This window comes from Cyclopterus lumpus, chromosome 16, assembly GCF_009769545.1.
Source record: "Cyclopterus lumpus isolate fCycLum1 chromosome 16, fCycLum1.pri, whole genome shotgun sequence".
Lineage (NCBI taxonomy): Eukaryota > Metazoa > Chordata > Actinopteri > Perciformes > Cyclopteridae > Cyclopterus > Cyclopterus lumpus.
In genome coordinates, this window is record NC_046981.1 from 3,371,642 (window position 1) to 3,399,420 (window position 27,779).

General features: G+C 43.1%; 1 protein-coding gene across 1 annotated transcript in view; it reads left to right on the forward strand.

The window, feature by feature from the left end:
- Nucleotides 1-27,779, forward strand: part of dgkb (diacylglycerol kinase, beta) — a 52,662-nt gene that overhangs the window by 8,908 nt on the left and 15,975 nt on the right. The window contains exons 6-19 of the mRNA XM_034554284.1: nt 923-972; nt 2,109-2,183; nt 3,064-3,183; nt 4,252-4,369; nt 6,747-6,835; nt 7,114-7,230; nt 7,528-7,626; nt 8,197-8,298; nt 10,238-10,311; nt 10,883-10,957; nt 13,625-13,710; nt 14,291-14,380; nt 14,984-15,144; nt 20,192-20,256. Of these exons, the coding sequence (XP_034410175.1) occupies nt 923-972; nt 2,109-2,183; nt 3,064-3,183; nt 4,252-4,369; nt 6,747-6,835; nt 7,114-7,230; nt 7,528-7,626; nt 8,197-8,298; nt 10,238-10,311; nt 10,883-10,957; nt 13,625-13,710; nt 14,291-14,380; nt 14,984-15,144; nt 20,192-20,256 (1,321 nt within the window). The remainder of the gene's footprint in view (nt 1-922; nt 973-2,108; nt 2,184-3,063; nt 3,184-4,251; nt 4,370-6,746; nt 6,836-7,113; nt 7,231-7,527; nt 7,627-8,196; nt 8,299-10,237; nt 10,312-10,882; nt 10,958-13,624; nt 13,711-14,290; nt 14,381-14,983; nt 15,145-20,191; nt 20,257-27,779) is intronic.

Below are 27,779 nucleotides of genomic sequence, written 5' to 3' on the forward strand. Positions count from 1 at the left end.
CCTCGCAAAAGCTTTTTCTCCGAGGAGACCTTTCGCCGGCCTCAGTTTATCGGCACGTCTCCTAATTGCGTTTATCGCATGATTAATTCACAAAGGTAACGTCCCCTTAATTGGACATCAGACTTTTTTTTTTTTTTCGTTTCCATCTGCTGAATTATTGAGTGGAGTAGTGCTCATTAAAGCACGAGGACGAGTGAATAATTCAACCTGTGTGTGATGCTTTTATGGAGCTCTGCCTTCGTCGTTTCTGAGGCGACGGCTCCCCCTGCTGGTTAGTCGGAGAACTGGTGCAGATGTTGGCAATGAAAAAAAAAAAAAAACATGTGTTTACTCCAAAGGAGCAAAGAGAAGAAGGAGAAACAAGTTTTCTTTGTTTCTGGTATTTTCTTTGAAGGGAGTGACGGCATATAGAACATTTAAAAAAAAAAAAAAAAGAAGTAAAATAAAATTGTTTTGTGTTCTAGAAAACAGAAACATTTACTTGAATATACATATATAGGTCAAGTCTTTGAACTGTAAGACTTTATAACTTTCTTAAAAATGTTGGTCAGATCTCACTGCGAAATCGCTTTAACACATTTAAAGTGCACGATATGTCGCTGTTGAGCAGCTTCAACAAATCTGTGATTAACTTTTAATCGAGTTAATTAAAAAGTTTCCAAAACACCTGGAAAAATGTAAGCATGCGAAATTATAGGAAAGGTGGATGATCACAAAGAAAAGGGAGGAGTGCCTCTAAGTGTAGACCATTAACAGGTCATGATGACACGTCACCGAGATGTCACACCGAGAGCCAATGATGTGGGAGCTGTCTGTTACCATGGAGACACTTTTTAATGTGGTAATTGAGGGAGGGGGGGGGGGGTTCTGGACCTTGGCACGGGGTGCTGATGCTGCAGCTTGTTGTGTTTTGTCTCCACAGTCATGTTTCGCCTCTACGACACCGATGGAAACGGCTCTCTGGACAGCTCGGTAAATATTTATCCAACTTTTTTTTAACCGACGGCAACCCTGAAATATGTTGTTGTTTTTTTACTGTTAAAATATTTAAAATCACTGCGTCTTCGGTCGTGTATTTATTGTATTGTCTTCACTTTGTTTTTTTTTAAAATCATGAGCATCAGAACGGGCAGAGACACAAAGTACGAGGGGATAAATTCTCCTTTCTAACTAGTTATTTTTTATTCTTGTATGCTGATTTATTTCTTGATTAATCCATTATTAGTTTCAATTTAAGGAAATGTCAAAACCCAAATAAATTAAATGTATCATCACTAAAACTCATCAAACTAAAAACCCCTCTTTGAAGAAGTATATTTACTTTGTTTTTTTAATTCTTTTTCAAATTAGTACCCAATAAGGGGGGGAAAAATAAAAATAAAAATAAAATAGATGACAATAATATTCATTGTCATAAGGATAACAACATTACTCTGAAAAGAAAAGCACTAGAGTGTAAAAGGACCCTTACATGTAAGCAGATCAACAACAACAGAGGAAATAAATACAATATTTTAAACGATGAATCCATCTACATTGTTCTTCTGTGTTTCTGTATTTTCATTAAACACATTATAGTCGTTCGATGTGGACGATATCTTACTTAATTATCACCCATTATTTTATAATATTGTTCTGTTCACTTCTTCATCTTCCTCAGAGCACTTTTTATTGGTTAAACATCTGTTTATAAAATAATCCGTTTATGAATGAAAGCAAAGAGGTCAAAGGTCACGTGGGTGTCGGCTGCGATGGGGAGTGTAATGGAAAGAAGGGAGGGAGGGCGTGTATAGAGATAAAAAAAGAGAGATGTTTATTTGTATGTGTTCATATTTGAGAGAATATTTTTTTTTAAAGTTATGTTTGAACTCTAAATTTGCACTCGACGTCTTAAAGAAGCTAAAGTGCCTCCCAGTAGATAATAATAGCCCCCCCTTCAAAGTAAAACCCACCATTGTAATTAAGCCCTCGGCTCTTCCCACGCTGCCTTTTGTTCGTCTCGTCTTTGCGTTCCCAAACCCGCCATTAGGCGCCGCTCACCCGGCGAGGCCGCGGCACACGGAGAAAAGGTAAACACGGTGTTTGTGACTGTCTGTGTGGTCTCACAGGAGCTGGAGCACATCATCTCCCAGATGATGCACGTCGCCGAGTACCTGGAGTGGGACGTGACGGAGCTGAAACCAGTAAGACTTAAACCCAGTTTACAGACTGAAACCAGGAAGACTTTCACCCAGTTTACAGACTGAAACCAGGAAGACTTTCACCCAGTTTACAGACTGAAACCAGTAAGACTTAAACCCAGTTTACAGACTGAAACCAGGAAGACTTAAACCCAGTTTACAGACTGAAACCAGGAAGACTTTCACCCAGTTTACAGACTGAAACCAGTAAGACTTAAACCTAGTTTACAGACTGAAACCAGGAAGACTTTCACACAGTTTACAGACTGAACCAGTAAGACTTTCACCCAGTTTACAGACTGAAACCAGTAAGACTTAAACACAGTTTACAAACTGAAACCAGTAAGACTTAAACACAGTTTACAAACTGAAACCAGTAAGACTTTCACCCAGTTTACAGACTGAAACCAGTAAGACTTAAACACAGTTTACAAACTGAAACCAGTAAGACTTAAACACAGTTTACAAACTGAAACCAGGGAGACTTAAACCCAGTTTACAGACTGAAACCAGTAAGAGACGTTCACCCAGTTTACAGACTGAAACCAGGAAGACTTTCACACAGTTTACAGACTGAAACCAGTAAGAGACTTTTACCCAGTTTACAGACTGAAACCAGGAAGAGACTTTTACCCAGTTTACAGACTGAAACCAAGAAGAGACTTAAACCCAGTTTACAGACGGCAGGCATGATGGGAGTCTAGAACACTGAGGAACACCTCTTTAATGGTTACCAGACACTCTTCTTCTTCTTCTTCCTTCTCCTCCTCCTCCTCCTCCTCCTCCTCCTCCTCCTCCTCCTCCTCCTTCTTCTTCCTTCTCCTTCTTCTCCTCCTCCTCCTCCTCCTCCTCCTGACTTCATCGTCTCTCCCTCCTCCTGCAGATCCTCCAGGACATGATGCAGGAGATCGACTACGACCACGACGGCACCGTGTCTCTGGAGGAGTGGATCCAGGGAGGCATGACCACCATCCCGCTGCTGGTGCTGCTGGGCCTGGAGACGGTGAGTCCACGGGGGGGGGGGGGGGGGGGGGGGGGTCAGAATGATCAAGGACCAACATGGCGTCCATGTCCAGTCATCCTGGCCTCTGTGTGCGTACTTAAATGGTGTTATTAGCTGCTCAGGTTTCAAAATAAAAGTCCTAAAGTCTGCAGCCGGTCGTGAGCTAACGTGTTGGCGCTGTACGTTTCTGCAAACCAAAATGTGGGTTTCTCACAGGACAATAACTTTTGTTTTCCTGCGTTTGTTTGTCTTTATTTATTAATTTATTTATACATATATTTTTGGCAACAAAGGCTGATGTCATTATTTCTGCAGGTATTTAATCAAAGTTCTGGGGCTGCATGAAAAAAGTGAGCGGATCGCTGGAGTTTTAGTTTAAAGTCGTCGAGACTTTTTTCATTCTAAAGCACAAATGTGACTTATTATATTTATCAGGAACACTACTTCCCTAATAATTGTTACGCAACCCACTTTCCCTAAACCTAAGAAGTAGCAGTTTTCCTGTGAAGACAAAAGTTTATATTTAAAAGGGCTGCACGTGAGCAATGACATCTGTGTTATTGATATGATAGAAACCTGCAGACATCTGCAAAGATGCTTATGCTAATGACTTTAAAGTCACGGTTGTAGTTCGACCTCTAACGGCTTCGTTTTTATTAACTGTGGTTCATAGTGTCAGATAAACTCTGAGGATATATTCCTCATGGTTTACTAATCCATTCACTGCCATTCATAATTAATCTGCTACCGGCTCACACACTCTCCCCAGCGGCTCCCTGACAACACCTCTACACGTGTGTCTCCCTGCCCTTCGGTGCAGTTCACCATTCTACCACTAGATGGAACCGTTCGACCATCTTCAGCGTCATTTAAAGTGTCATTTAAAAAAAAAAAAAAAAATTATGAATGAATATTACTACCACGGGAAGGCAGAACTGGAGGAACACAAACAAATGATTTTCACGATGATTTCACGAAGCGGTTATTGATCGGCGGTTATTGATCGGCGGTTATTGATCGGCGGTTATTGATCGGCGGTTGGATCTCTGCGTGTTTGTGTGTCTGCAGAACGTCAAAGACGACGGGCAACACGTGTGGAGGCTGAAGCACTTCAACAAGCCGGCCTACTGTAACCTGTGCCTCAACATGCTGATCGGCCTCGGGAAGCAGGGCCTGTGCTGCTCATGTGAGTTATTATAAGAGTTATTATATGAGTTAATATATGAGTTAATATATGAGTTAATATATGAGTTAATATATGAGTTAATATATGAGTTAATATATGAGTTAATATATGAGCCGGCCTACTGTAACCTGTGCCTCAACATGCTGATCGGCCTCGGGAAGCAGGGCCTGTGCTGCTCATGTGAGTTATTATAAGAGTTATTATATGAGTTAATATATGAGTTAATATATGAGTTAATATATGAGTTAATATATGAGTTAATATATGAGTTAATATATGAGTTAATATATGAGCCGGCCTACTGTAACCTGTGCCTCAACATGCTGATCGGCCTCGGGAAGCAGGGCCTGTGCTGCTCATGTGAGTTATTATAAGAGTTATTATATGAGTTAATATATGAGTTAATATATGAGTTAATATATGAGCCGGCCTACTGTAACCTGTGCCTCAACATGCTGATCGGCCTCGGGAAGCAGGGCCTGTGCTGCTCATGTGAGTTAATATATGAGTTAATATAAGAGTTATTATATGAGTTAATATATGAGTTAATATATGAGTTAATATAAGAGTTAATATATGAGCCGGCCTACTGTAACCTGTGCCTCAACATGCTGATCGGCCTCGGGAAGCAGGGCCTGTGCTGCTCATGTGAGTTAATATATGAGTTAATATAAGAGTTATTATATGAGTTAATATATGAGTTAATATATGAGTTAATATAAGAGTTAATATATGAGCCGGCCTACTGTAACCTGTGCCTCAACATGCTGATCGGCCTCGGGAAGCAGGGCCTGTGCTGCTCATGTGAGTTAATATATGAGTTAATATAAGAGTTATTATATGAGTTAATATATGAGTTAATATATGAGTTAATATAAGAGTTAATATATGAGCCGGCCTACTGTAACCTGTGCCTCAACATGCTGATCGGCCTCGGGAAGCAGGGCCTGTGCTGCTCATGTGAGTTATTATATGAGTTAATATATGAGTTAATATATGAGTTAATATATGAGCCGGCCTACTGTAACCTGTGCCTCAACATGGTGATCGGCCTCGGGAAGCAGGGCCTGTGCTACTCATGTGAGTTAATATATGAGTTAACATATGAGTTATTATATGAGTTAATATATGAGTTATTATAAGAGTTATTATATGAGTTATTATATTAATGAATATATGAGTTATTATATGAGTTATTATATGAGTTAATATATGAGTTAATATATGAGTTATTATATTAATGAATATATGAGTTATTATATTAATATATTATATATTACTATGAGTTATTATATGAGTTAATATACTAGTTAATATATGAGTTATTATATTAATACATGAGTTATTATATGAGTTAATTCACAAGTTAATATGAGTTATTATATTAATGAGTTATTATATTAATATGAGTTATTATATGAGTTAATATATGAAGTAATATATGAGTTGAGTTATTATATTAGTATTTACTAATATTATATCTCATATTAACTAATATAATGAGTTAATATAGGAGTTAATAAATGAGTTAATATACATACACAGTAAACGACACATTTGCTAAATTCGCTCTTTTTTCTTTTTTCCCCAAAAAATCCGAAGAAATCCTGGATTTCAAATGAATTGACTTGATGATCGTGTTTAGAAACTTGTTCTGTCGTGTTTTACGATCAACTTTTAATAATTAGATCGTTGCCAACGTTCTCTCGCCTTCACATGTCCAACAATGTAGTTTATTAATTCACTTGTTCATTTTAAAAAAACGCTGTGAAGAGATTTTAAGGGTTTTAACCCCCATGTTCAGACCCCCGATCCAGACTAGAAGTAAAGGAGACCAGGATCCTGCTGCCGGGGCCCCGAAGCTCTGGATTCATCTTCCTGTTGCGACCTCTCTGATTTCTTTTTAAACCTCATTTTTATGAACCTCTTCTTTTCGGTTTGCTTGTTATTTTGTATATTATTCGTGAGGTACATTACACCTTTTTTTTTTTTTTTAAAGGGGTCTTCATAAATATAGCGTATCTGCGTTGCCGTGGCAATGTGAGAATGGCGTCTTCTTTCTCACTTGAAGCGATGGTTTAGAAGCAGGCTTTTAAAAAAAAAAAAAAAAAAGTATCCTCAATGCTGAAAATGTAAAATAATAACTGAAGGAAAATGATGATTCTGATATCTCAATCTTCATCCACCTCCACACCCTCCACAGAAGCTGTTTTCACAAAACATTGGCAACACCTCCAGAGCGGCTCTAACAAACACATTACCCAGACCCCGGCGTATAGCACTTACAGCCCTGGTGTGCTTGTTTTCCTCTTTGAAAGTCTTAAATTAAAATGTTTTTTCTTCCCCCCCCCACCTACACACCCCTCCACCCCTCCAGTCTGCAAGTACACCGTCCACGAGCGCTGCGTGGCTCGCGCGCCGCCGTCCTGCATCAAAACATACGTCAAGTCCAAGAAGAACACAGAGGTGCGTCCAATCGGAGCTCCGCGGGGCTCAGGGGACGAGGGCCGCTCTTCTTCTACTGGAATTACAACCATCTGCTCCTGGGACCATCTCTCTCTCTCTCTCTCTCTCTCTTTCTCCACTTTCCGTCTTCTCTCCGTCTTGCTGTCTTTAATTGTTGTGTCACTTGTGTCTTTGTATACGTCTTGTTTTTCCGGCACCGTGTTTCTTTTCTCACCTCTCTCTCTCTCTCTCTCTCTCTCCCTCCCTCTCTCCCTCTCTCTCCCTCCCTCTCTCCGCAGGTAATGCATCATTTCTGGGTGGAAGGGAACTGCCCCACCAAGTGTGACAAGTGTCACAAAACCATCAAGTGTTACCAGGGCCTGACTGGGCTCCACTGCGTGTGGTGTCAAATCACGGTACAGGCGGCTCAGCTCCTCATTATATTCCCACCGCTTGGTCGTTGTCGTCGTCGTTGTTGTTGTTTTTTTGTTGTTTTTTTTGTTTTCGCACCTCGGATGCGCCTCACAAGTCATCCCACCAATTTACACCTTGGAAACACTTGTTTGTGGTTGCAAGTTAATAGAAATTAGAAAAGCGAAGCCGTGACACGTGTTCCAGAAAGAGAGCGTGTACAACTTTAACAACGTGTGCCAGCTGTTTACTAACTAGCTAACGAACTAGCTAACGAACTAACTAACTCTGACCTCCCCCAGCTCCACAACAAGTGCGCCTCCCACGTGAAACCCGAGTGTGACTGCGGACCCCTGAAGGATCACATCCTGCCCCCCAGCTCCATCTGCCCCGTCGTCCTGGTGAGACTCTTCTTTCAGAAGATTATCAGCAAAATGGCGTCTACGTCTATTTCAGGAGAAAAGATTGCGCTTAGATTTCTCAAAGTATCTCTAAAACCTAAATTATCCTAATTTTGACTTTTGAATTATTATATCTGTTTTTTTTTGTATTTGATTTTTTGGCTTATAGAAGTTTTTATTCAAACGGGGCAGAAGTTTTGCTCGTAAACTAAACTATGAAGTAATTTAAACCACCGACCTCGTTATTCACCAGGTGACTTTCTGGATTAATGAATTATAAAACAAGGTGATTTATTTTTAATTTTCTTAAACCGTTTCAAAGCTTTGTGTCAGGGAGAAAATTCTGTTGGAGATCATATATTTATTATTTATTTATTTTATTTTTCGAACAAAATCAACAACAATAAACAGGCCGACACGGCTGTCAACAAACAATGTGAATAACACGCAGAGAAGATGCTATTTGAGTTTTCATGCCTTTCTTCAAATGCAAGAGTTGAAGTTACGTCTTTGTAACGGTGGAAATGACCTCATTGATGGATCCCCTGTTTGACCTTTGACCCCCACCAGGAGAGACAGTCGACCCTGAGGAAGGACTCCCGGGCCAGTCAGTCGAGCAGAGGAAAGATGCAGAGAGCCAACTCCGTCACCGTGGACGGCCAAGGCCTCCAGGTGAGTCTGGCTCCACCTCTTCTGCTGCTTCCTGTATGCATGAGAATACCTCAAGGTGCCTTCATCAAGGTGCCTTCATCAAGGTGCCTTCACCAAGGTGCCTTCACCAAGGTGCCTTCACCAAGGTGCCTTCACCATACGCCGTATATGAAGGGAGCTTATTTCACCAGATCTTCACCAGATTGCATCTCACGCTTCTTTATTTCCACATCTACTGTCAGAACAAGTTGTAAAATGAGTCACGACTTCAGTTCAACAAGTAACAAAAAATTTAAAAAAAGTGTAAAGATTTTTAAAATAATGCTGCACCGACTCAGCTAAAAGATCTGCAATGTTAAAAAAAAAAAAAAAAAAGTAGCCAGACGTGATCTAAAAGTCATGAACACAATCCGAAACGTGGACATTTTAAAAACCCTGGAGATGTTTGTATATTATATTCTGCAAACCAGCCGCCTCATCATTTATTATTGTTGCATTTGTATTCATGCGTCAAACCTTTTTTTTGTTCTGAAATGAACCTCTGCAGTCGGTCATGTGATGCGTCCGCTGGTAATCAGCATCATCCGGCGGACCCCCCCGCCCCCCCCCCCCCCCCTCGTAATGTCAGTCAGGCCAGCACGCCGGCGATGGAGACCTGCCGCCGTCTGTGGCGACTGCCCGTCTAGAGGAAACGTGATGAATCGCATCCCGGGCACAATCCGTCTCTAACCAGCGTAATAATCAAGATTATTATTTATAATTACAGGAAGTAATGGATCACTCTGGACAGGACAGGGGAGCTCATTAATTCACCCTCGGCCTGCTGGGATAGCAGACAGGAGGGAGGGGGAGGAGTTAAGCGCTTCATCTGTGTCAGGGAGGGCACGGGGGCCAAAAGGGGGGGGGCGGGGCACCATTTTGAAGGGGTGCGCCGACCGGATTAGAGCTTGTTTGTGTGGCGAGTCCGGCCCCTCCCCCCAACGCCACACGAGACAAACTGCCCTCGCCAATTAGGAAGCGGCGACAAAATGGCGACTGAATCGTGAATCGTGATTTATCGTGTTTGAGAGTATTGATTGGCTGAGAGGTCGATGGGTCACTTGACTCCGCTTACATGTCATCTGACACCATAACCTTCATTTTCTGCTACATTCACGGTGAAAACCGGAGCATATGCACAATATTATGTAGTCGCCGTGCTATATTGTGCATGCCGTATTCTTTTAAACCCAATGCAATGACTAGTATTGTGAAATCTTGCTCCATTGTTGCACAAAAAGTATTAAAACACATCGACTAGCCTCACTGTTGCCCTCGGTGACGCGTTCCTTCATTACCACAAGAGGCCCCCGATGTGTATTAATCCGCCATTGAAAATAGTTCCCAAACAAATCTTTTAAAACTCTTGTTTGAGTCACATTTGATTAAAAGAAGTAACTGACTTTATTTTAATTATTTTATTAAACTAAATATATTGTGAGTTTTTACAGATATGTACCTTTAGACAGAATAAGTGCGGCAGGGAACGTCTGAAATATATTTTTTTTGGGGGGGGAGGGGGGGGTCTTTTTATAGAATTCTTTGAATATACTACTTCTAATCAAAAAAAAAACGAACGTTTATGTGATTTATTTTTACAAAATACTTTACTTTTCTTTCTTTTTTTAGGACTTTATCACTGTCCTCTTTTCTTTAATAATTAGATTATTATAATTAACACGAGATTAAATTTGAACTCGGGCAAAAAAAAAAAAAAAAAAAAGAAGAAATTGGTGAGCGCCGCCGCCGTACGTCCCGGTACCGGAAAAAGCCGGTTGACTGACACCGCTTGGAAGACTCGAAGCTACAAAAAAAAAAAAAAAGACAAAAGAGAAAAGAAGGGAAATGTCTTGAAGGTGAATCCCTGTGAAGCGTCCTGCAGCCTCCAAACACCTTTTTGTTTTGACATCTCCCCATTCAGATCACAACAATAGAGGGCACTCATCCTCTGCTCGTGTTCGTCAATCCGAAGAGCGGGGGCAAGCAGGGCGAGCGGTGAGTACACCATGTGTCTCGACACGCTCCTCCACCGCGCCGCGGCCCTCGGGCCGCCGAGCGCTCCGGGCTTACTTAGTCAAATAGGAGAGAAAAAAAAATAAAAAACAGAGACGACGACGACGACCGCCGCCGCCGGCTCTCTACAGACGACCCCCCCCCCACCCCCCCTGCTGCGTCCCCGGGCCCGGTTTCCCCCCCCCCCCCCTGTCTTCAACCCAGGGCTAATTGGGTTATTACTGAAACATATTCATTCACTCCCTTATTACGCTGGACCCTCATTTGTTTAAATTATGAGATCAAAATATGACTTCAGCCAGTTGATGTAATGAAATTGAAATTAAAATGAATTAGTCTTTCTAATGGTTTCTCCTCAAGGGTATGTCTTTGGGTATGTCCCGCCCCGCCGCCCGGTCCGCTGCCCTCTGATTGGACGCCGCCGTGCGTCAGCACTTACAGGACAGAATCTGACACTAAAACCACTAATCTGTGATTTACTTCTCTTTTTCTCGGATCTCTCTCTCTCTCTCTCTCTCTCTCTCTCTCTCTCTCCATATATTCAATCCTGCAGGATTTACAGAAAATTCCAGTATCTATTGAACCCGAGGCAAGTGTACAACCTGGCCAAGAACGGACCCATGCCAGGGTACGTGGCGTTTATCGGTAGAGATCAGCTTGCTGTTATCATCTGTTCATGAGCAGAGGAGGAGGAAGTGTCTGGAAGAAGAATTAAAGAGTTCACTTCAGGGTCCAGTGTTCAGCATTTCTGGGGATCTTTTTATATAATATTGTGTAAAAATCACCTGAAACTAAGAATTAGCCACCGTGTTACTTGTGTCGCTATTTTAATACCGGTTTACATTCAGTCAGTTGCATTCTGCAACGTCACCACTAGATGTCACCAAATCCTACCGCACTGTCCCTTTAAGGCAAAGCGTTTAACTTTTGTTTCTGACTGTTGTGTTTATGGACAGGAATATTCAGTTTTTTAAGAAAATGTAAAGCGATCCAAGATATCATATATATATATATATATATATATACATATATATATACATATATATATATATACATATATATATACATATATATGTATGTATATATATATATATATATATATATATATATATATATATATATACATCACATTCATTTCTGAAGGAAACTGCATGAAAATATTCGTTTTGCATTTCCGATAGTTTATTTTATTTTATTTATTTAAAAAAAGTAGATTAAAGATCACAAAAATCAGCGTGTTTTTGAAAAACCTAATTGTGAAATCAATAGTCGTAAACGTCCAAATAGAAATAAGCAAAAGACAAATCAAACGGTGTCTGCTAACGATCTTCTGTTTACAAACAGGCTGCTCGCATATAATAATAATAATAATAATAATAATAACCTCCATCACATGCAAGAGAGGCCTTTTATTATTAGACCCTCCACTCGCTTCCCTCACGCAGCCCCCCCCCCCCCCCCCCCCCCCCCCCCAACCAATCCTGGAGACGCTGTAGCCTCGGCCCCGAGCGGCGGCTCCATATGCATAAGCCGGCGTGCGGATGGGGGGGGGGGGGGAGCGGGTGACACCGCCGACTGACGGGTGACACTCTCGCCGTGTGATCGCGCATACAGACGAGGCGGCTCGCCGCGTTCGGGCTGTAGGCGTCGGGGGGGCGTCCGGGGGGGGGGGGCGCCTATGGGTTCACGCCTGTGATTAAGAAAGTGAATGGATCATTTACATGCGCGGGGCTCCTTCGCCACTTACAGGCGGTACGCGACGTACAGGACCGCCTCTCCGGCGTGCCGCCACGCTGTTTGGTTTTCATTAGACCTGGAACGAGGTCTCTTTGTGGCTTTATACAAAATAAATACACAGAGGCACACAACCTCTTCTGGGGGAGGGTGGGTGGGGGGAGCTGCAGCAGCTCTCACGCCGTGGATTGTTCACGTTTTGTTCTTTTTTTGGGGGGGTTGGGGGGGAGGGGGGTCTGGTTTTAGCCAGAGCTCCTCCTCAGAGCCGACAGCACCCCAGATGACCTTCGCCCTCGCCGTAAACCTGGTTAATATTTAGTCGAGTGCACCGCCGGCCGCGTGCGCATCAGAGAGGTGAACGGTCGCCGTCGGAAAACACCGCGGGACCCTCGAAGCAGCCGCACACACACACACACACACACACACACACACACACACACACACACACACACACACACACACACGCCGGCTGTCAATTAGCGGCCTCGCTAATGCAATCGGGTCAAATTAAGTGTTTTTGTTTCGTGGTATTTAAACATCCCCAAAGTCGACTTTCATGTTTTTTTTTTCCCGCGGCCGTCTGTTTTGCGTCTAATGCGGTTTGCCGGTCCCAGTTGGGGAGTAATTGAGCGAATCATTTACCCGCCATACGAGGCTCGGAAAGGCTGGCTCATTCAGTTAGGGCCCTGTTATTGTGAAGGAACGGAAGAAGTTGGACTGAACATTGCCTGTCATGATCCAATTAGCCCTCCAACAGGCGGGCCAGCTCGCCCAATGAGTCATTGTCAGGGCGACATGTGTTGTTTTGTGGGATCGGGGGGGGGGGAGGAGGGGGAGGGGGGGGGGGGGGATCCGTCACGTGAACACTTAACGCTCCCTTTCATCGGCGAGACTCGAGCCGATACGTTAAACACACCCAATCACACCAAATGCTAATTTTTGGAGCGTGGAGGAACCAATTTTATAAAATATGAACACGAGAGAGCGTAAACGATTATGAAACGCTTTTAAATGAAGGAAGCAGGAACGCTTCAGAATGACGAGTGACATTTCAGCAACTAGGTGCCCTTCTTCAGCACTTAATAGAGTGAATTTAACGATATAAAACTTAAAGATAAAGGCCGTATAAATGTAAAGATCTTAACGGCTCACTTAAAAAAAGTCTTAGAGGATGTTATTGTCAGAAATGCAATATAATATTCATGACTGTGTTTTCATTAATCCCTTTAAACTAAGAGTTTCTACGGTGGCCCGGAACGGACAAACCAAACACTGAAGAGAGCCTTTTGCGTTTTGTTTTTTTTGGACCTGAAGGCCACCGTAGTTCTCCTTGTGAAGGGAGCGGAGGGGTCTTGAGATGGTTGCAGTCTGCAACCTGACTGCTATGGACAACCTCCAGTTGTTCTCATGAGGTTGCATACGTGTATATATCCTTATTTGGTGTAGTAATGATTTTATTTCTGTGTTTTGTCGACTTCATCAAGATCTTAGGTCTTAATAATGCAGATTTTGCGGGTCAAAGTTCATCATCATAAAGAGGTCGGACTGTGTTTGTCTGCAGGCTGAACTTCTTCAGGGACGTTCCTGACTTCAGGGTGCTGGCCTGCGGAGGGGACGGCACCGTGGGCTGGATCCTGGACTTCATAGGTACACGATGGATCCTGCATACCATAATACAGAGAATCCGGTCCGATCCACGGGGTGCTTTCAGTACATCTGCTCAACAACGACGTCAACGCTCCATTTCTTCTTTTTTGGAGAAAGAAATTGCATTTTTTTCTCCTTTTTATTAGTTTTTCAAAGCCAGCGGCAGCTCCTTGTTGTTCAGCCTGAGATATTAAAGCGTATACGTTGCGTTTTGTATATAAACGCTTTCATTACGTCCGAGCCTGCGTATTCAAGGGTGGTAAAGTGGGATGATTACGTGAGTCGGGGTTGGGGGGGGGGGGGAAGCAAGCAACACGCGAGTCATCATTGGAGGGGAGGACACCCACCCGGCCTTCTTTATCTGGTCTTGGAGACGTGTTTCTCACCAAAAAAAAATTGCCTCAATCTTTTTTTTTTTAGCAATCAAAAAACAAAGAACGGTAATAACCGTCTCTTGAAATAGACTGGACGCTCCGTACCGGCCGCAAAATGGATTTGATGCTTTTTCAAAAATATTCGGCTGTGAGTTTTGTGTTTTGTACGGCGTTGTGTGATTTTATTTTATTTTTTCTTCTTCTAGATAAGGCCAACCTGGACAGGAACCCCCCCGTGTGCATACTTCCTCTGGGCACGGGCAACGACCTGGCGAGATGTCTGCGGTGGGGAGGAGGTACTGACAGGAAGTGGAGAACGTTCTCCTCCTTTAGGAGGGAACCATAATCAGAATTATGGTTCACATGGTTTTAAGTAGAAAGTGGCCGTTTGCAATCATATATAAAAAAAACATTTGAGAAACTCAAACTTAAGAAATGACTCAAACAATGATTACATATGGGGGTATGGTTTTAAAGCCAATATTTGCACTTATTAGACTAAAATATAACTTTTTAAAATTACACATATTTTAGTTTTCCTCCTTTTATTCTTGTCGGGGAAGAAAATGTCAAAAAAAGTCCCTTTGAATACATTTAAGGACAAAAATCTTTGATACTTTAGAGCTAAATTTGTGAAATTATTAATAATTAAATGAGACAGATAGCTACAATAATTAAAGTTAAAAAGGTATTTATATTCACATTGAGTGATTATTAGTTTTTCTGGTTGCATAAATCCCTTTTTTCCGTAGCTCTGGTCGGAAGCCGATGTCGAAGGAATAAAAAAAAAAGAAAGACAATAGAGCCGTCCGACATCCGCCCTAAAAATCAATAATAATAATAAATCAGGACCCCCGTTGTAACGCACCTGTCACCTGTGGTGGTTTGTCTGTCCCGAGGCTACGAGGGCGAGAGCCTCCTGAAGATCGTGCGCGACATCGAGAACAGTTCGGAGGTGAAGCTGGATCGCTGGAAGATCGACGTCACGCCCGCCGACAAGGAGGAGCGAGGAGACCCGGTGCCCTACGGCATCGTCAACAACTACTTCTCCATCGGAGTGGTGAGGCGGCCTCGGGACTATCTTTTTATATATTTATATTTAAATCGTACCTCTTCGTAACTCTCCTTTTCAAAGTAAAGTCTTCTCTTGTTTTTAGTTATAGATTTCCATCAAAAAATGACCCAGAACGATCGTCTTATGACCTTTACACGACATAAAAAGATCAATATTATACTCCATAAGTCTAAAGGAGGAGAGCAGGAGCCCACTTAACATATATTTGGAGATTTTTAATGCCATTAAAGACATTTAATGAGACATTTAATGCCAGATGTGTAACTTTTGAAAACCTTTTTCGCACACGAGTTAAAAGTTTAATCGTAGAAAAGCAGAATAGTTCTTCGGGTCCGTTATTTAAAGAGGAGAGAAAGAAAAAAAACACCTGCGATAATCAGCCAATTTATTTCTTTTGATCACATTCTGGTTAGGTTTTTATTGAGATGTGCTCAAGCCTCAACCGCCTGTGATTGGTAAACAGTCTTTGCATGCCCCCCCCCCCTCCTCCCCGTCCATTGCCAACATAATGACACTGATTTCACGTGGCTCATGTTAGCCATTACTGATAAATGTCAGGAGGGAAACGTGGTAATTGACATTTTCAGGGTGGCCGAGGAGGGAGCCGCTCGATGCTGCGAGGCGCCCTAAGTGACGCATGGCCTCCCGAATGTTAGTTGAATAACACCTCCGGCCTTCGGCCCCCTAATGACGACGTCGGAGGAGTTTAGCGGACGGCTTCTTGTTAACATTGTGATGGAGGAGAACGCCGGCTGTCGTCCGTCTCCGGAAAACTCGCCGGCGCTAAGTGGGAAATAAATCTCTCAGCGGGTCCGACGTTCCAGCGCGTTAATGTGCCCGTTCAGTTGTTAAGAAAAAGAAAAACAATGTGTTTTTGTACTTCCTTTTGTTTATTTGATGTTGCCTGAACCTAACGGAGTGGTTTCATAGTTCGTTTTGATTGAGGAAATCGACATATGATGAGAAGCTGTCGGCCTCGTTTGTGCATCAACAAGAAAACACACAACACACGAGAGTGTGTTTAGGAACCGATGGAAAAATGTAGATTTCAGGATATTTTTAGCGTAAAACCAGAGGTACGCCTGCGTTTATCTTCGCTCCTGCGTGCTCACGCCTCGTGCACGCCGCCTCGTGCACGCCGCCTCGTGCACGCCGCCCCGTGCACGCCGCCCCGTGCACGCCGCCCCGCCGTGTCTGTTTGCACTCCAGCTTTTAAAGAATAGCACGAAATATCTCCGCTAACTAAAGAATAGATTGTACGGAAAAGTCTCCTCAGAAAATTGCAACGTCAGCATTTCTCTGTCGTATTTGAAAGACTTTCCGCCTCTCGATGGTCTCTAACGTATAGAACTGTCTGTTTAACACAAGTACCTTTACTACAACTACTGTATTTAAGTACAGCTTTATTTGTTACTTCCTGTCCAGTGGAAACTACGCATCTCTGCAGACGTTGAGTGTTCCAAATCTTATTTCTTATTAAGCTAAATAAACTATAATTTTTTTGCATGGTCACAAAACTAAAAAGCTAATTTAATTTCTGGACGTATATATACTGTATACGTGGTTCTCACAGATGCTTTTCATGCCACTTTGTTTTAAAAAACATTGATAAAGCCACAATACCGTAGAAACACCAGAACTTTACCCCGTTCTTTAATGGGAGCGCTTGTTTTCTTTTCTTCTTGTCTCTGCTCCGTTAGCGGGATTAGCACCCGGCGGGCGTGATGATGACAGATGAAGTTGTTTTGTGGGGAGGGGGGGGGGGGGGGGGGGGGGGGGGGGGGGGATTAAGACGACTTTGAGCTCTCTATGGATTTGAGCGCGATTATAATATTTCGTGTCACATTTTTATTTATTTTTTTCACCGAAAATTACAATAAAGATTACGCGACAAGTCAAGCTAGTAATTACCTCGAGAGATTATGCAGATGGGGAGTAGATTGTGTTTCTGTAACGACGGCGGCGGTAACAAACAAAAAAAAAAAAAAGAAAGGAAAAAGAGAGTGAATCTGAACCGTTCAACGACGACTCCGTCTGTCTCCTCTATTCGTCCGATCGCTGCTCATTCCTCTCTAATCACCCGCAAAACGGAAACTCATTTCATTTCAAGTCATTTCGATCCAAAGAACTCAGGTGATTCTTCCCTAAAATTCTTCCTTTTGCGCCACGGGAAACCGGTCGGATTGGAGGATTAATGGCCGCCGTCCCTTCGGGAGGATGTGGAAGTGACGTGAAGTGTAATGATCTCAATCAGGGGGCGAAGGGGTGAGAGACGGAGCTAATCACCCAGCGCTCCGCTACCATAATGCAGTCAGTCGGCCTAACGACCCCGGCGCTCCTGTCAAAGCCATTACTCTCCCCCGCGGTGAAAGGCACATCAAACCGCTCGGGCCCACTCGTAATTGGACTAAACTTTGAGCTATGAGAGGACATTACACATGTCCCGTATTAATTTGGGTGCCAGATTTTTACATTGGTAATTATTTGAGGGCAGCTAAGAGAGAGAGAGAGAGAGAGAGAGGGGGTCAGGAAAGATGGGAATGTGTCCGTCATGTGTTGATGCTGCTGATCGACTCCTCCCCCTTTTTTCATTTTTTTAAAAATTCTTTTTAGTTTCAAACAAGGCGCCAGATGATTTCTAGACTTTTTAATGTCTTTGATATAAATAAATTGTGATTTTTTTTTTTTTCTCACGTCTTAGTAAAGTGATTATATGTATTTAGGTAAAAAAAAAAAAAAAAAAGAATAGCTTTTGAAAATGCATTACGGGATACTTTGAACAACTTTTCAAATTCTTCAACATGAATTATCTTATTATTGCTTATATCTGTGGCTTTTAGAGAGTCAATTAATATATATATATATATATATTAATATATAATATAATATATAAAAAGAAAATAAAAAATAAAGGAAAAAAATTTATCGTCACGCAGAAGTCTCAAAATTAAGAAAATGGATCAAAGAACTTTAAAGTTATATTTTTATTCCTCAAAATTAAATCTTATGTATTTCTCTATTTATTATTATTTATTCCCCCCTCCCCTACCCCCCAAAATGTATCAAATAAGTTTTAGTTATTTAATTGTATAATTCTATAAGTAATTGTTGCCTATCTGTCTATGTTCTCTGCTAAATATCCATATATTTAAAAAAAAAAAAAAAAAATACTTTGCGATGTTGATTTTTACGTTGAGCCGGTTGGTTTTAATTAAAGTTTCACCAACGCCGGAGGACCACGAAGGCCCCCATCCAAGGCTCCACTTGACCGATAGACCCCCGGACCAAAGGGGAGACAACCGCTCGTCTCTCTCGCCCCGTTTGTAACAATGGAGTTACCGACCTCTCAGACGCGTCCATCATCTCGCCTCTCTGGAAGCGCGAGGTGGAGTCTGCGGGGAACTTGGAAGACTTTCTTTTGGTCTTCGGCTTACAAGCGTCTTGAAGAGACATCAAGAGGAGCTCCATTGATTTTGTTATCTTGTTTTTTTCCTCTCCTTCTTTTTGGCTTCTTCTGAATGTCGGCACAGAGAGCCGGCAGGGGGTCTTCCCTGTAGTGAAAGCGCCACTCAAAAAACGGGGGCGGGGGGAGGGGGGGGGAGGGGCCCAAAAAGTTAACGGAAACTTCCTCTCTTTGCTTTCTCAGAGTTCCGAGTCGTCTTCTTCTTGCCAGCGACTTAGAAGTTTGAATTAAAGGAAGTTTAATCCGACTCAGACATCCCAATCTGTTGGCGAGGTCCTCTGCAAACTTTATTCACGTTGCTACTTTATTATAAAGAAACGATGACCCGCTGCGTGCACTTTTAGTGCACGTGAGCGTGCCCCGAGTAACACATTATGGACACTTGATAACTGTGGTGCACAAACTAATACGCCTCCACATTAAACCAGACACAACCAAACTGTTTGGGAATTATGTTTTAAGATAATTTGGTATTGGAAGAAATGGACTTTCCTGTGTTCACGTTACCTGAAGGACACGCGTGGAGAGGGAGGTATTTATTTGGATGCAATCTGCCACCTCACCACTAGATGCCACTAAATCCTACACATTGGACCTTTTTTAATTGATTGCACAGCTTCTGAAATTAGTTTTTTTTCCTCTTTTTGCTTGAGATGGATGGAAGGGGGCGACCTCAAGTGACCTTTTAAGTAACTCGACACCTTCCCGCGAAATCTTGAGCTCCTGCGGGGTTCGACCGCCGTGCCGTACGGTGAAGTGTGTCCTCGTGACGGCACATCGAGAGCTCCTCAACAAGTTTCTTTCCTGGCGGCTCGGTTGTTTATCCCGTTAAGTCGACACTGAGCTACACCACGTAACAGACGGGAGGTGGTGTCGGCGTCTCTCGGTCACACCACGCTAACGTATGTAACATGAACTTGTATCGCTGTAACACCGGGAAACTGCACCGAGGCTGCCCTTTGGGCACAGCGAGGGGGCGGGGGGTAGTCAGGGAGGGTGAGAGGGAGGTCGGGAGACATATATATATATATATATATATATATATATATATATATATATATATATATATATATATATATATATATATATATATATATATGAGGGAGTAGGGGAGAGGCGGAGTGAGGGGGAGAGAAAACAACTTGGTTGCCGTGGCGTCGGCAGCGCCCTGTAGGTTTGGCTGGGAGCTGTGATTACTCACAACCTGTTTAATTAATTAGCCCGTGTGGAGACGGCGTGCTGTTCGTCAGGCTTTCTGTCAATACCCTCTCCAGCCCGGGTTCAACCACCTCCTGCACACACACAGCTTCTTTTTCCATCCTATGGAAATGCACACGAGGGACGCGCGAGGTGCAAAAACCGCACTGTCGTGGAGACGGGTAATGAGGAAGAAGTTGAACTTCGAACGGTTATACTTTATAATCCCAGATTCATGACGGGAGCTCTTAAACGAGAGCGAGGAGGCCCGACCTGCAGGGTTTAAAGTTTAAAGAGGAGGAGAGAATCGCTTGTAACAAACATGGTGTGCAGGACTTGAACTGAAGTATTGTGTGTGTCTTGTCTTGTCAGGATGCCTCCATCGCACATCGTTTCCATGTCATGAGGGAGAAGCATCCGGAGAAGTTCAACAGCAGGTACGTTTTTTTTTTCTTTTTTTCTGTCAGTACGGAAAAGGTAATGTGTTAAAACCCTCTCCTGGTTTCGTACCGCGGTCACAAGTCTTACGTATATCTGCTGGTTTACGGCTAATTTAACTTTTTCTTCATCTAACCATGTCTCCGACATTGTACGGTGTGATAATAACTATAATTTTTAAAGTCTACTGTGTCCACCCGGACAACAATAACATCAAACAGCTGGCACGATACTCGTAGGTTTGTCAATTTATTTAAAAACAAATTAAATTGCAATCAATTTCTGTAATTACGCTCTTATTTTTACAACTTTACCGTACCAGTAAGGAATCGAACTCGCTCTGCACCACCCTGACCGGCGTCATGAGAACTGGACTCAAAGATGGCGCCCAGTCACTTGAAGGTGCTCGCTGAGTGCATCAGCCAATGTTCTCTAGCTCTCGGGTTTTCTCCCTGGACACGTGCACATCAGTGCTTCCTCAACCAGTTGGCACTGTTGGTATGACATAAGAATATATGTATCTGGTTGTATAGAAGTCTACGCTTCATGTGTTAAAGCTGCGTTCTCTCTACTGACCACCAGGGGGCGACTCCTCTGGTTGTATAGAAGTCTACGCTTCATGTGTTAAAGCTGCGTTCTCTCTCCTGACCACCAGGGGGCGACTCCTCTGGTTGTATAGAAGTCTACGCTTCATGTGTTAAAGCTGCGTTCTCTCTCCTGACCACCAGGGGGCGACTCCTCTGGTTGTATAGAAGTCTACGCTTCATGTGTTAAAGCTGCGTTCTCTCTCCTGACCACCAGGGGGCGACTCCTCTGGTTGTATAGAAGTCTACGCTTCATGTGTTAAAGCTGCGTTCTCTCTCCTGACCACCAGGGGGCGACTCCTCTGGTTGTATAGAAGTCTACGCTTCATGTGTTAAAGCTGCATTCTCTCTCCTGACCACCAGGGGGCGACTCCTCTGGTTGTATAGAAGTCTACGCTTCATGTGTTAAAGCTGCGTTCTCTCTCCTGACCACCAGGGGGCGACTCCTCTGGTTGTATAGAAGTCTACGCTTCATGTGTTAAAGCTGCATTCTCTCTCCTGACCACCAGGGGGCGACTCCTCTGGTTGTATAGAAGTCTACGCTTCATGTGTTAAAGCTGCGTTCTCTCTCCTGACCACCAGGGGGCGACTCCTCTGGTTGTATAGAAGTCTATGCTTCATGTGTTAAAGCTGCATTCTCTCTCCTGACCACCAGGGGGCGACTCCTCTGGTTGTATAGAAGTCTACGCTTCATGTGTTAAAGCTGCGTTCTCTCTCCTGACCACCAGGGGGCGACTCCTCTGGTTGTATAGAAGTCTACGCTTCATGTGTTAAAGCTGCATTCTCTCTACTGACCACCAGGGGGCGACTCCTCTGGTTGTATAGAAGTCTATATAAATGACCCTCAGTAAACATTGTAAACATTAGTTTTTGGTCTCAATCTCTAGTTTCAAGTCTTCTTCAATACAGCGTGATGTTCATTTAGTAAATTATACGCCTCCATGTTCTTTTAAAGGTCAAAGAAGATGCTCTCTCGGTCCTAAACAATCAAACCTCTCCTCGGAGTTCAGCGTGACGAATGGACCGGCTTCTTATTTAGCATGTGTGATTACCTCGAAGGAGATGCGTTCACCTTTGGAGATGAACAAATGTGGCATCTATGTTTCCATCAATATTTAACGCCCCCCCCCCCCCCACCCCCCCCCCCCCACCAATATGTCTCCACTAGCGCCAGGGAGTAATTGCAGGCCTAATTGAATTTGCTTGGCTAGTTTGACATCCCAGATCAGTCAGACTGATGACACGCGGCCTCCTAATAATCCCATTTGTACTCATTATCATATTTTACCCGGGTCTTAGTACAACTATCCCTCTAGCTGCTTGTTGCTCCATCACGCCGGCTTGTATAATGGTTACCGATGGTTACGGGGGAGGGGCCCACTGTACAGATATTGACTCTGGATTTCTTTTTACGATTAAAAAATAAAAAGAGGGTGTCGGGTCGTCTTCTTTAGTATTGTTTGCTCGCCACTTTCCAGACCCGCACACGCACACGCACACGCACACGCACACGCACACACACGCACACGCACACACACCGACTGCATCTCTGTTGTTTTTACCCTCCGTTTTCAGCCTTTTTGTGAAAAATGATTTAGATATTTTAAGAAAATGATTCCGTCTGTTATTTGAATTCAATTAATAATTCAGGAGGGGCGGGGGGGGGGGGGGGGGGGGGGGGGGGGATGGGTTTAGGATCTCTCTATTACACACTATCCTTCGCCAATTGAATAATGCATGCTTATAGTTTTTCAAGGTAGCATAGATTCGGTTTTTCCTGCTGCTCGGAGCTCAATCTGAGGAACTTCAGTCATAACGGAGGTTTTACTTCACTCATATCTGAAATAAGTACATTTTTGTTAGGAATGAATGAAAGAAAGTGCCAAATGTAATATATTCAGTTAAGAAGTTGTGAGATTATCCTGTATTTTTATCATCTTTTTACACATTTGATTTTACACCAGACCAAATTATTAATTAACAGCTTTTTAACAGACACTCAACCTCCTCTGCTCCTTTTACAGGAACTTAACTAATTGATACCACACTCATTTGATCATATATGTGTATTGTAACATTTTAATGTGTCATTTTTCAATGTTTAAAAGACAAACTGGATTCTTTTTTCTAAAGTAAGCACAAAATGTTTTTATTCATTTAAAAAAAAATTAAAATAATTGTGTATTTTAGTGGGGAATTCTTACATTTAATTAATTTCAGGATGAATAATCTATGTTTAGATTAAAGAGATCTGCCTGACAATCTCTGCAACGTACAATTATTTTAATGTCCGGCTGTCGGATGTGGAGATTACTAGAAATTAGAAAGATCTCTTTCTTAAAATGCATTTTTTTTGCTGACATAACAAATTCAATATTGTATTGAATAAGCAGCAGCTGAGCATCTTTTTCATGGATTAAAATGCTTATTTTTATCGGTCTTTTTATTGGTCGTGTAGCTTTTTGAGGCTTTCTCTTTGCTCTTAAGTTCAAAGTCAAAATATTTTTTTTTTTTTAAGAAAACATGTAAGATTTCAGAGCAAAATGTCAAATTTTGAATTATTGGTTTTTCAATATCTGACGGTAAATGAATAAAATCTATACATTTGTCACCAGTTTGACCTTTAAAAGAAACGTAATATTTAATAAGCTTTAATTACCAGCCAAACAACATCATGTCGCTTTTGTTAATTAGGAAATGAGGGGATTTTGTTGATGAAATGTAGGGGTCATACCCCTCCCCCCTTCATTTCTCTTGTTCTATCCATCTTCTGTATTTGCACCTTGGGGTGATTACCAGGGCGAAGGTGTGAAGACTTGACACTCGGCAGATAGATTCATTTACTGCCACTGCCGGACCTGGAGGTGATAATGAGGTTGAGGATTAAAAGCAGACAATCAGTCGGCCCGTGACGAGGGCTGCACCCCCTCCTCCCCCGCCCGCCGCCGCCTTGTTAAAATACACTACTCCCTTTTTTTTTTTGCTGATCTCCTATGTAATTACACACTAATCTCTGACTCTGAGGGGGAAAGAGGCAGAAAGTGAGAGAATCGAGGGAGGAGAGGAGGCAGAGAGAGAGAGGAAGAACTTTGTGCTGTACAGTTTCATTTTTTATATACTTGTATATATCTTTTATTTGCCCTCTGATGTTCAGCTACTGCATTGACCCATTCTCAGTTTTAACCTCCCACAGATGCCATTTAAAATGTCTGCCCACCTCTTAAGTTTTTTTGGGGATTGGTTATTTACACTACATTTGTAGTAAAGGGTCCTGGTCCTGTTGAGGGGGGGTTGGTTACTTGTGACATTAGAATATCCAGCGTCAGGCAGTTAAAACATGACCCATACAAGCACATGTTTCCTCTCCCACTGTTTCCTGGTTCACGGTAAAGGCCACGCCCACTTCATCAGTAAAGACCACGCCCACTTTTGGCCAAGCAAAACGTGTTCACGTGAGATTAAAATGCGTGAGGGTGTAATTCATAGAGATAATTACCTTTATTAATGGACACAGCTATGTATAAGAATGACTTGTGCTCCAGATTCTTGATCAAAAACTTAATAAATCTGCCAAAATGCTGATAAAAGTTAAAATAAAATGTTAGTATCTCTAGAATAGGATCTAAAAAAACTTTTTTTTAAATGTATAGGTTGTTAAATATGGAGGAGCAGCAAGTAAACATAAACATTTTAATGATGCTAATAGCCACGTTAATATCGTAATATATCCCGTCAATCACGTGTTGATCATCTTTAATAACAGTAACGTACAAACTGATGTGGGATCAGTGAGGGGGAAGAAAGCGGCTCCGATTCGGGGCGCAGCGACTTCACCTGCCGCGTTTGGTTTATTATTCCGCGGCGTCGTCAAGCGGCGACGCATCCCGTGATATTTGCTCCGCGTACCCGGATCTATTTTCAGGTCCCGAGACATCTGACACCGTCACGACGCTCCTCCAGAGCCCCCCCCCCCCCCCCCCCCCCCCCCCACCCCCCCACCCCCCCACCCCACCCCCCCACCCCAGGCCCTCGCTGTGCTGGGTAACCATCCCGGGTTAACCTTTCCCGAAGGCACAGGGAAGCCCGGGCATGGAGCACTCTTTAGCATAATGAGTGTGTTCATCAAAGCCCCGAGATGTGCTGGACGGGGGCCCCCGGAATCACCAACACACACACACCGAATGCTAATGTGCGTGTCGGCACGTGTGTGTGTGTGTGTGTGTGTGTGTGTGTGTGTTTCCTGCTGAGCTGGGAACGGGGCCACAGGTGATGGCGCTCTAAATTACACATGTGCACACACTGATTTAGGCAACACACTCACACACACACACACACGCATGGTGGACCTCAGTAGCGGCCGCCCTCGGACCTCATTTGAGGATGAAATCGTTTATGTGACCAAAAGTGTCATCTATAATTAATGACCACTTGTGTGTAATTTAGAGGGATCTCACCTGTGGCCCTGTCCCCAGCACAGTGGGAACACACACACACACACACACACACACACACACACACACACACACACACACACACACACAGTGCATACTACATACATACATACAGTAGAGGGGCTGAGCAATATGAATATATCAAGGTTAATGTAGAGGTTTACCCTTATAATGATGAACTGAAGATCATTTTAAATAGATTTAAAAATTCACTTACATTTACATATCGTTTGTTTGTGGACTGTCTTAAGGCCTCGAGTTTGCCATCTTGTTTCAATCACCTTGTGGCCCCGCCCCTAAAGCATCCCCTGCATTATGGTCTGTTTGACTCTAAATGACCATAATTTACTAAATGAACATCACGCTGTATTGAAGAAGACTTGAAACTAGAGATTGAGACCAAAAACTAATGTTTACAATGTTTACTGAGGGAATAAATCAAGAGAAGTAGAGTCATTTATATAGACTTCTATACAACCAGAGGAGTCGCCCCCTGGTGGTCAGTAGAGAGAATGCAGCTTTAACACATGAAGCGTAGACTTCTATACAACCAGAGGAGTCGCCCCCTGGTGGTCAGGAGAGAGAATGCAGCTTTAACACATGAAGCATAGACTTCTATACAACCAGAGGAGTCGCCCCCTGGTGGTCAGGAGAGAGAATGCAGCTTTAACACATGAAGCATAGACTTCTATACAACCAGAGGAGTCGCCCCCTGGTGGTCAGGAGAGAGAATGCAGCTTTAACACATGAAGCATAGACTTCTATACAACCAGAGGAGTCGCCCCCTGGTGGTCAGGAGAGAGAATGCAGCTTTAACACATGAAGCATAGACTTCTATACAACCAGAGGAGTCGCCCCCTGGTGGTCAGGAGCGAGAACGCTACACGCTGCTCCAACGTGGAGCAACGGTTCTCCTTCAGCAGGCGACTGAACACAATGAGGAGTGACTCTCTTTCACTCTCATTGTGGAAACTAAACTCAGTTTCCCCCTGCAGAGATGTGTCGCTGGAGGTGTCAGACCTTCGATAAACGCCCCCAAGCCCGGTAAACAATATGAAATCATTAATTAACAGCATGGCTTTGTTAAGTTCATTTCAGGTGTGGGAACAGTTCCCAGACAGTACCACCAATGAGATTCTGTTAGTATATTTTTACAGGGCTTGTTTTTAATTGTTCCAACAGCCATGTTAACAACAACGACATGTTAACATCTATTACTGGAATAGCTTTGACATTCAACAACACAAATGTCTGCACAATGGGAGTATTAGTTGTTGAGTTGAACCACAATGTATTCATTCGAGATGATGTTACCTTTAAAAAAAAAAAAGCCAATTTGTTTCCATATAACGTCACCAAAACTCAGATATGTGCAAAAGAAAACACATCTGAGGTTTCAAGCTTATCAGTTCAAGATTTCTTATTTGATCCTAAAGATGTTTGGATATTTTTATACCAATATCTGTAGTTTTAGTATATATACCTTGGAATCATTGCAGTGCGACCCACAGAAATACATTTTTCAACCCGCTCGCTGCGCCTCTGAAGGCAAGGCGGTGCGACTCGGGTCATTTCTCAAAACTGCCAGGCGGAGTCGGAGCGCTCCGGGCGGCGTCATGTTAAACACAACAGCGCATTGATGCGACGCACAAAGAGTTGGTTACGTCAAGGCGATATTTATCACCTCTGATCAAGAAGAAATTAGTGTGAAGATAAGGTCGTAGATCATCGCGGGTTAGATTAAGTGTCAAGAGGGGGAAGAAAATCGATGGCGCGCGTTGCGCTCTGTGTTTTCAGTGTGTGGCCCCGGCAGAAAGTGCATCTGAAGGCGGGGGGGGGGGGGGGCGGGAAGCTCATCGCCTCCGACACCCTTTTAATACGAGGTGACCGACCGGCGGAGGGTCGACCAACAAGCGTGTTTCCATTCAGGCCGCTCGAGCTGCATTTGTCTTTCTCTCGCTGGCGTTTTTTCGATGTTTTTCTAAACCACTTTGTGTGTTTTTCTTTTTCTTTCTTTCTTTCTGTCTTCTTCTCCCTCGGCCACGCGGTTTGCACACGTCCTCTCCTTTCACCCATTTTGTTTTCGTGCAAAACAAACGACACCTTTTTTTTTTTCCGGAAACCCGAGCCGCTGTTTTTCTACTACAACAGCTGCTCTCACACGAGTTATCATTGCAGTACACTTTGCATCGACACACTGCAGGTACAATCACAGCGGGGACCTGTTGCGGCTACACGTACACATGCTACTGAGAACACAAGTCGCTCCCACAGGGAAAACATTGAGGGGAAACCTCTATGGAAATGTGCTCCGTGTGTTCACATTTACCTCCTAAGTCCTCCTAATATACCTTTTAAAAGTATCACCTTACTCAAGCGGAGTCCCTATTAATCCAAGCCCGCTGTTGAAGACACTCCTCGGAGCCCAGTGTTCAGCATCGGTCGGCAGATAACGGATAACGAACGTCAGTCCGATGGGACGCTCCT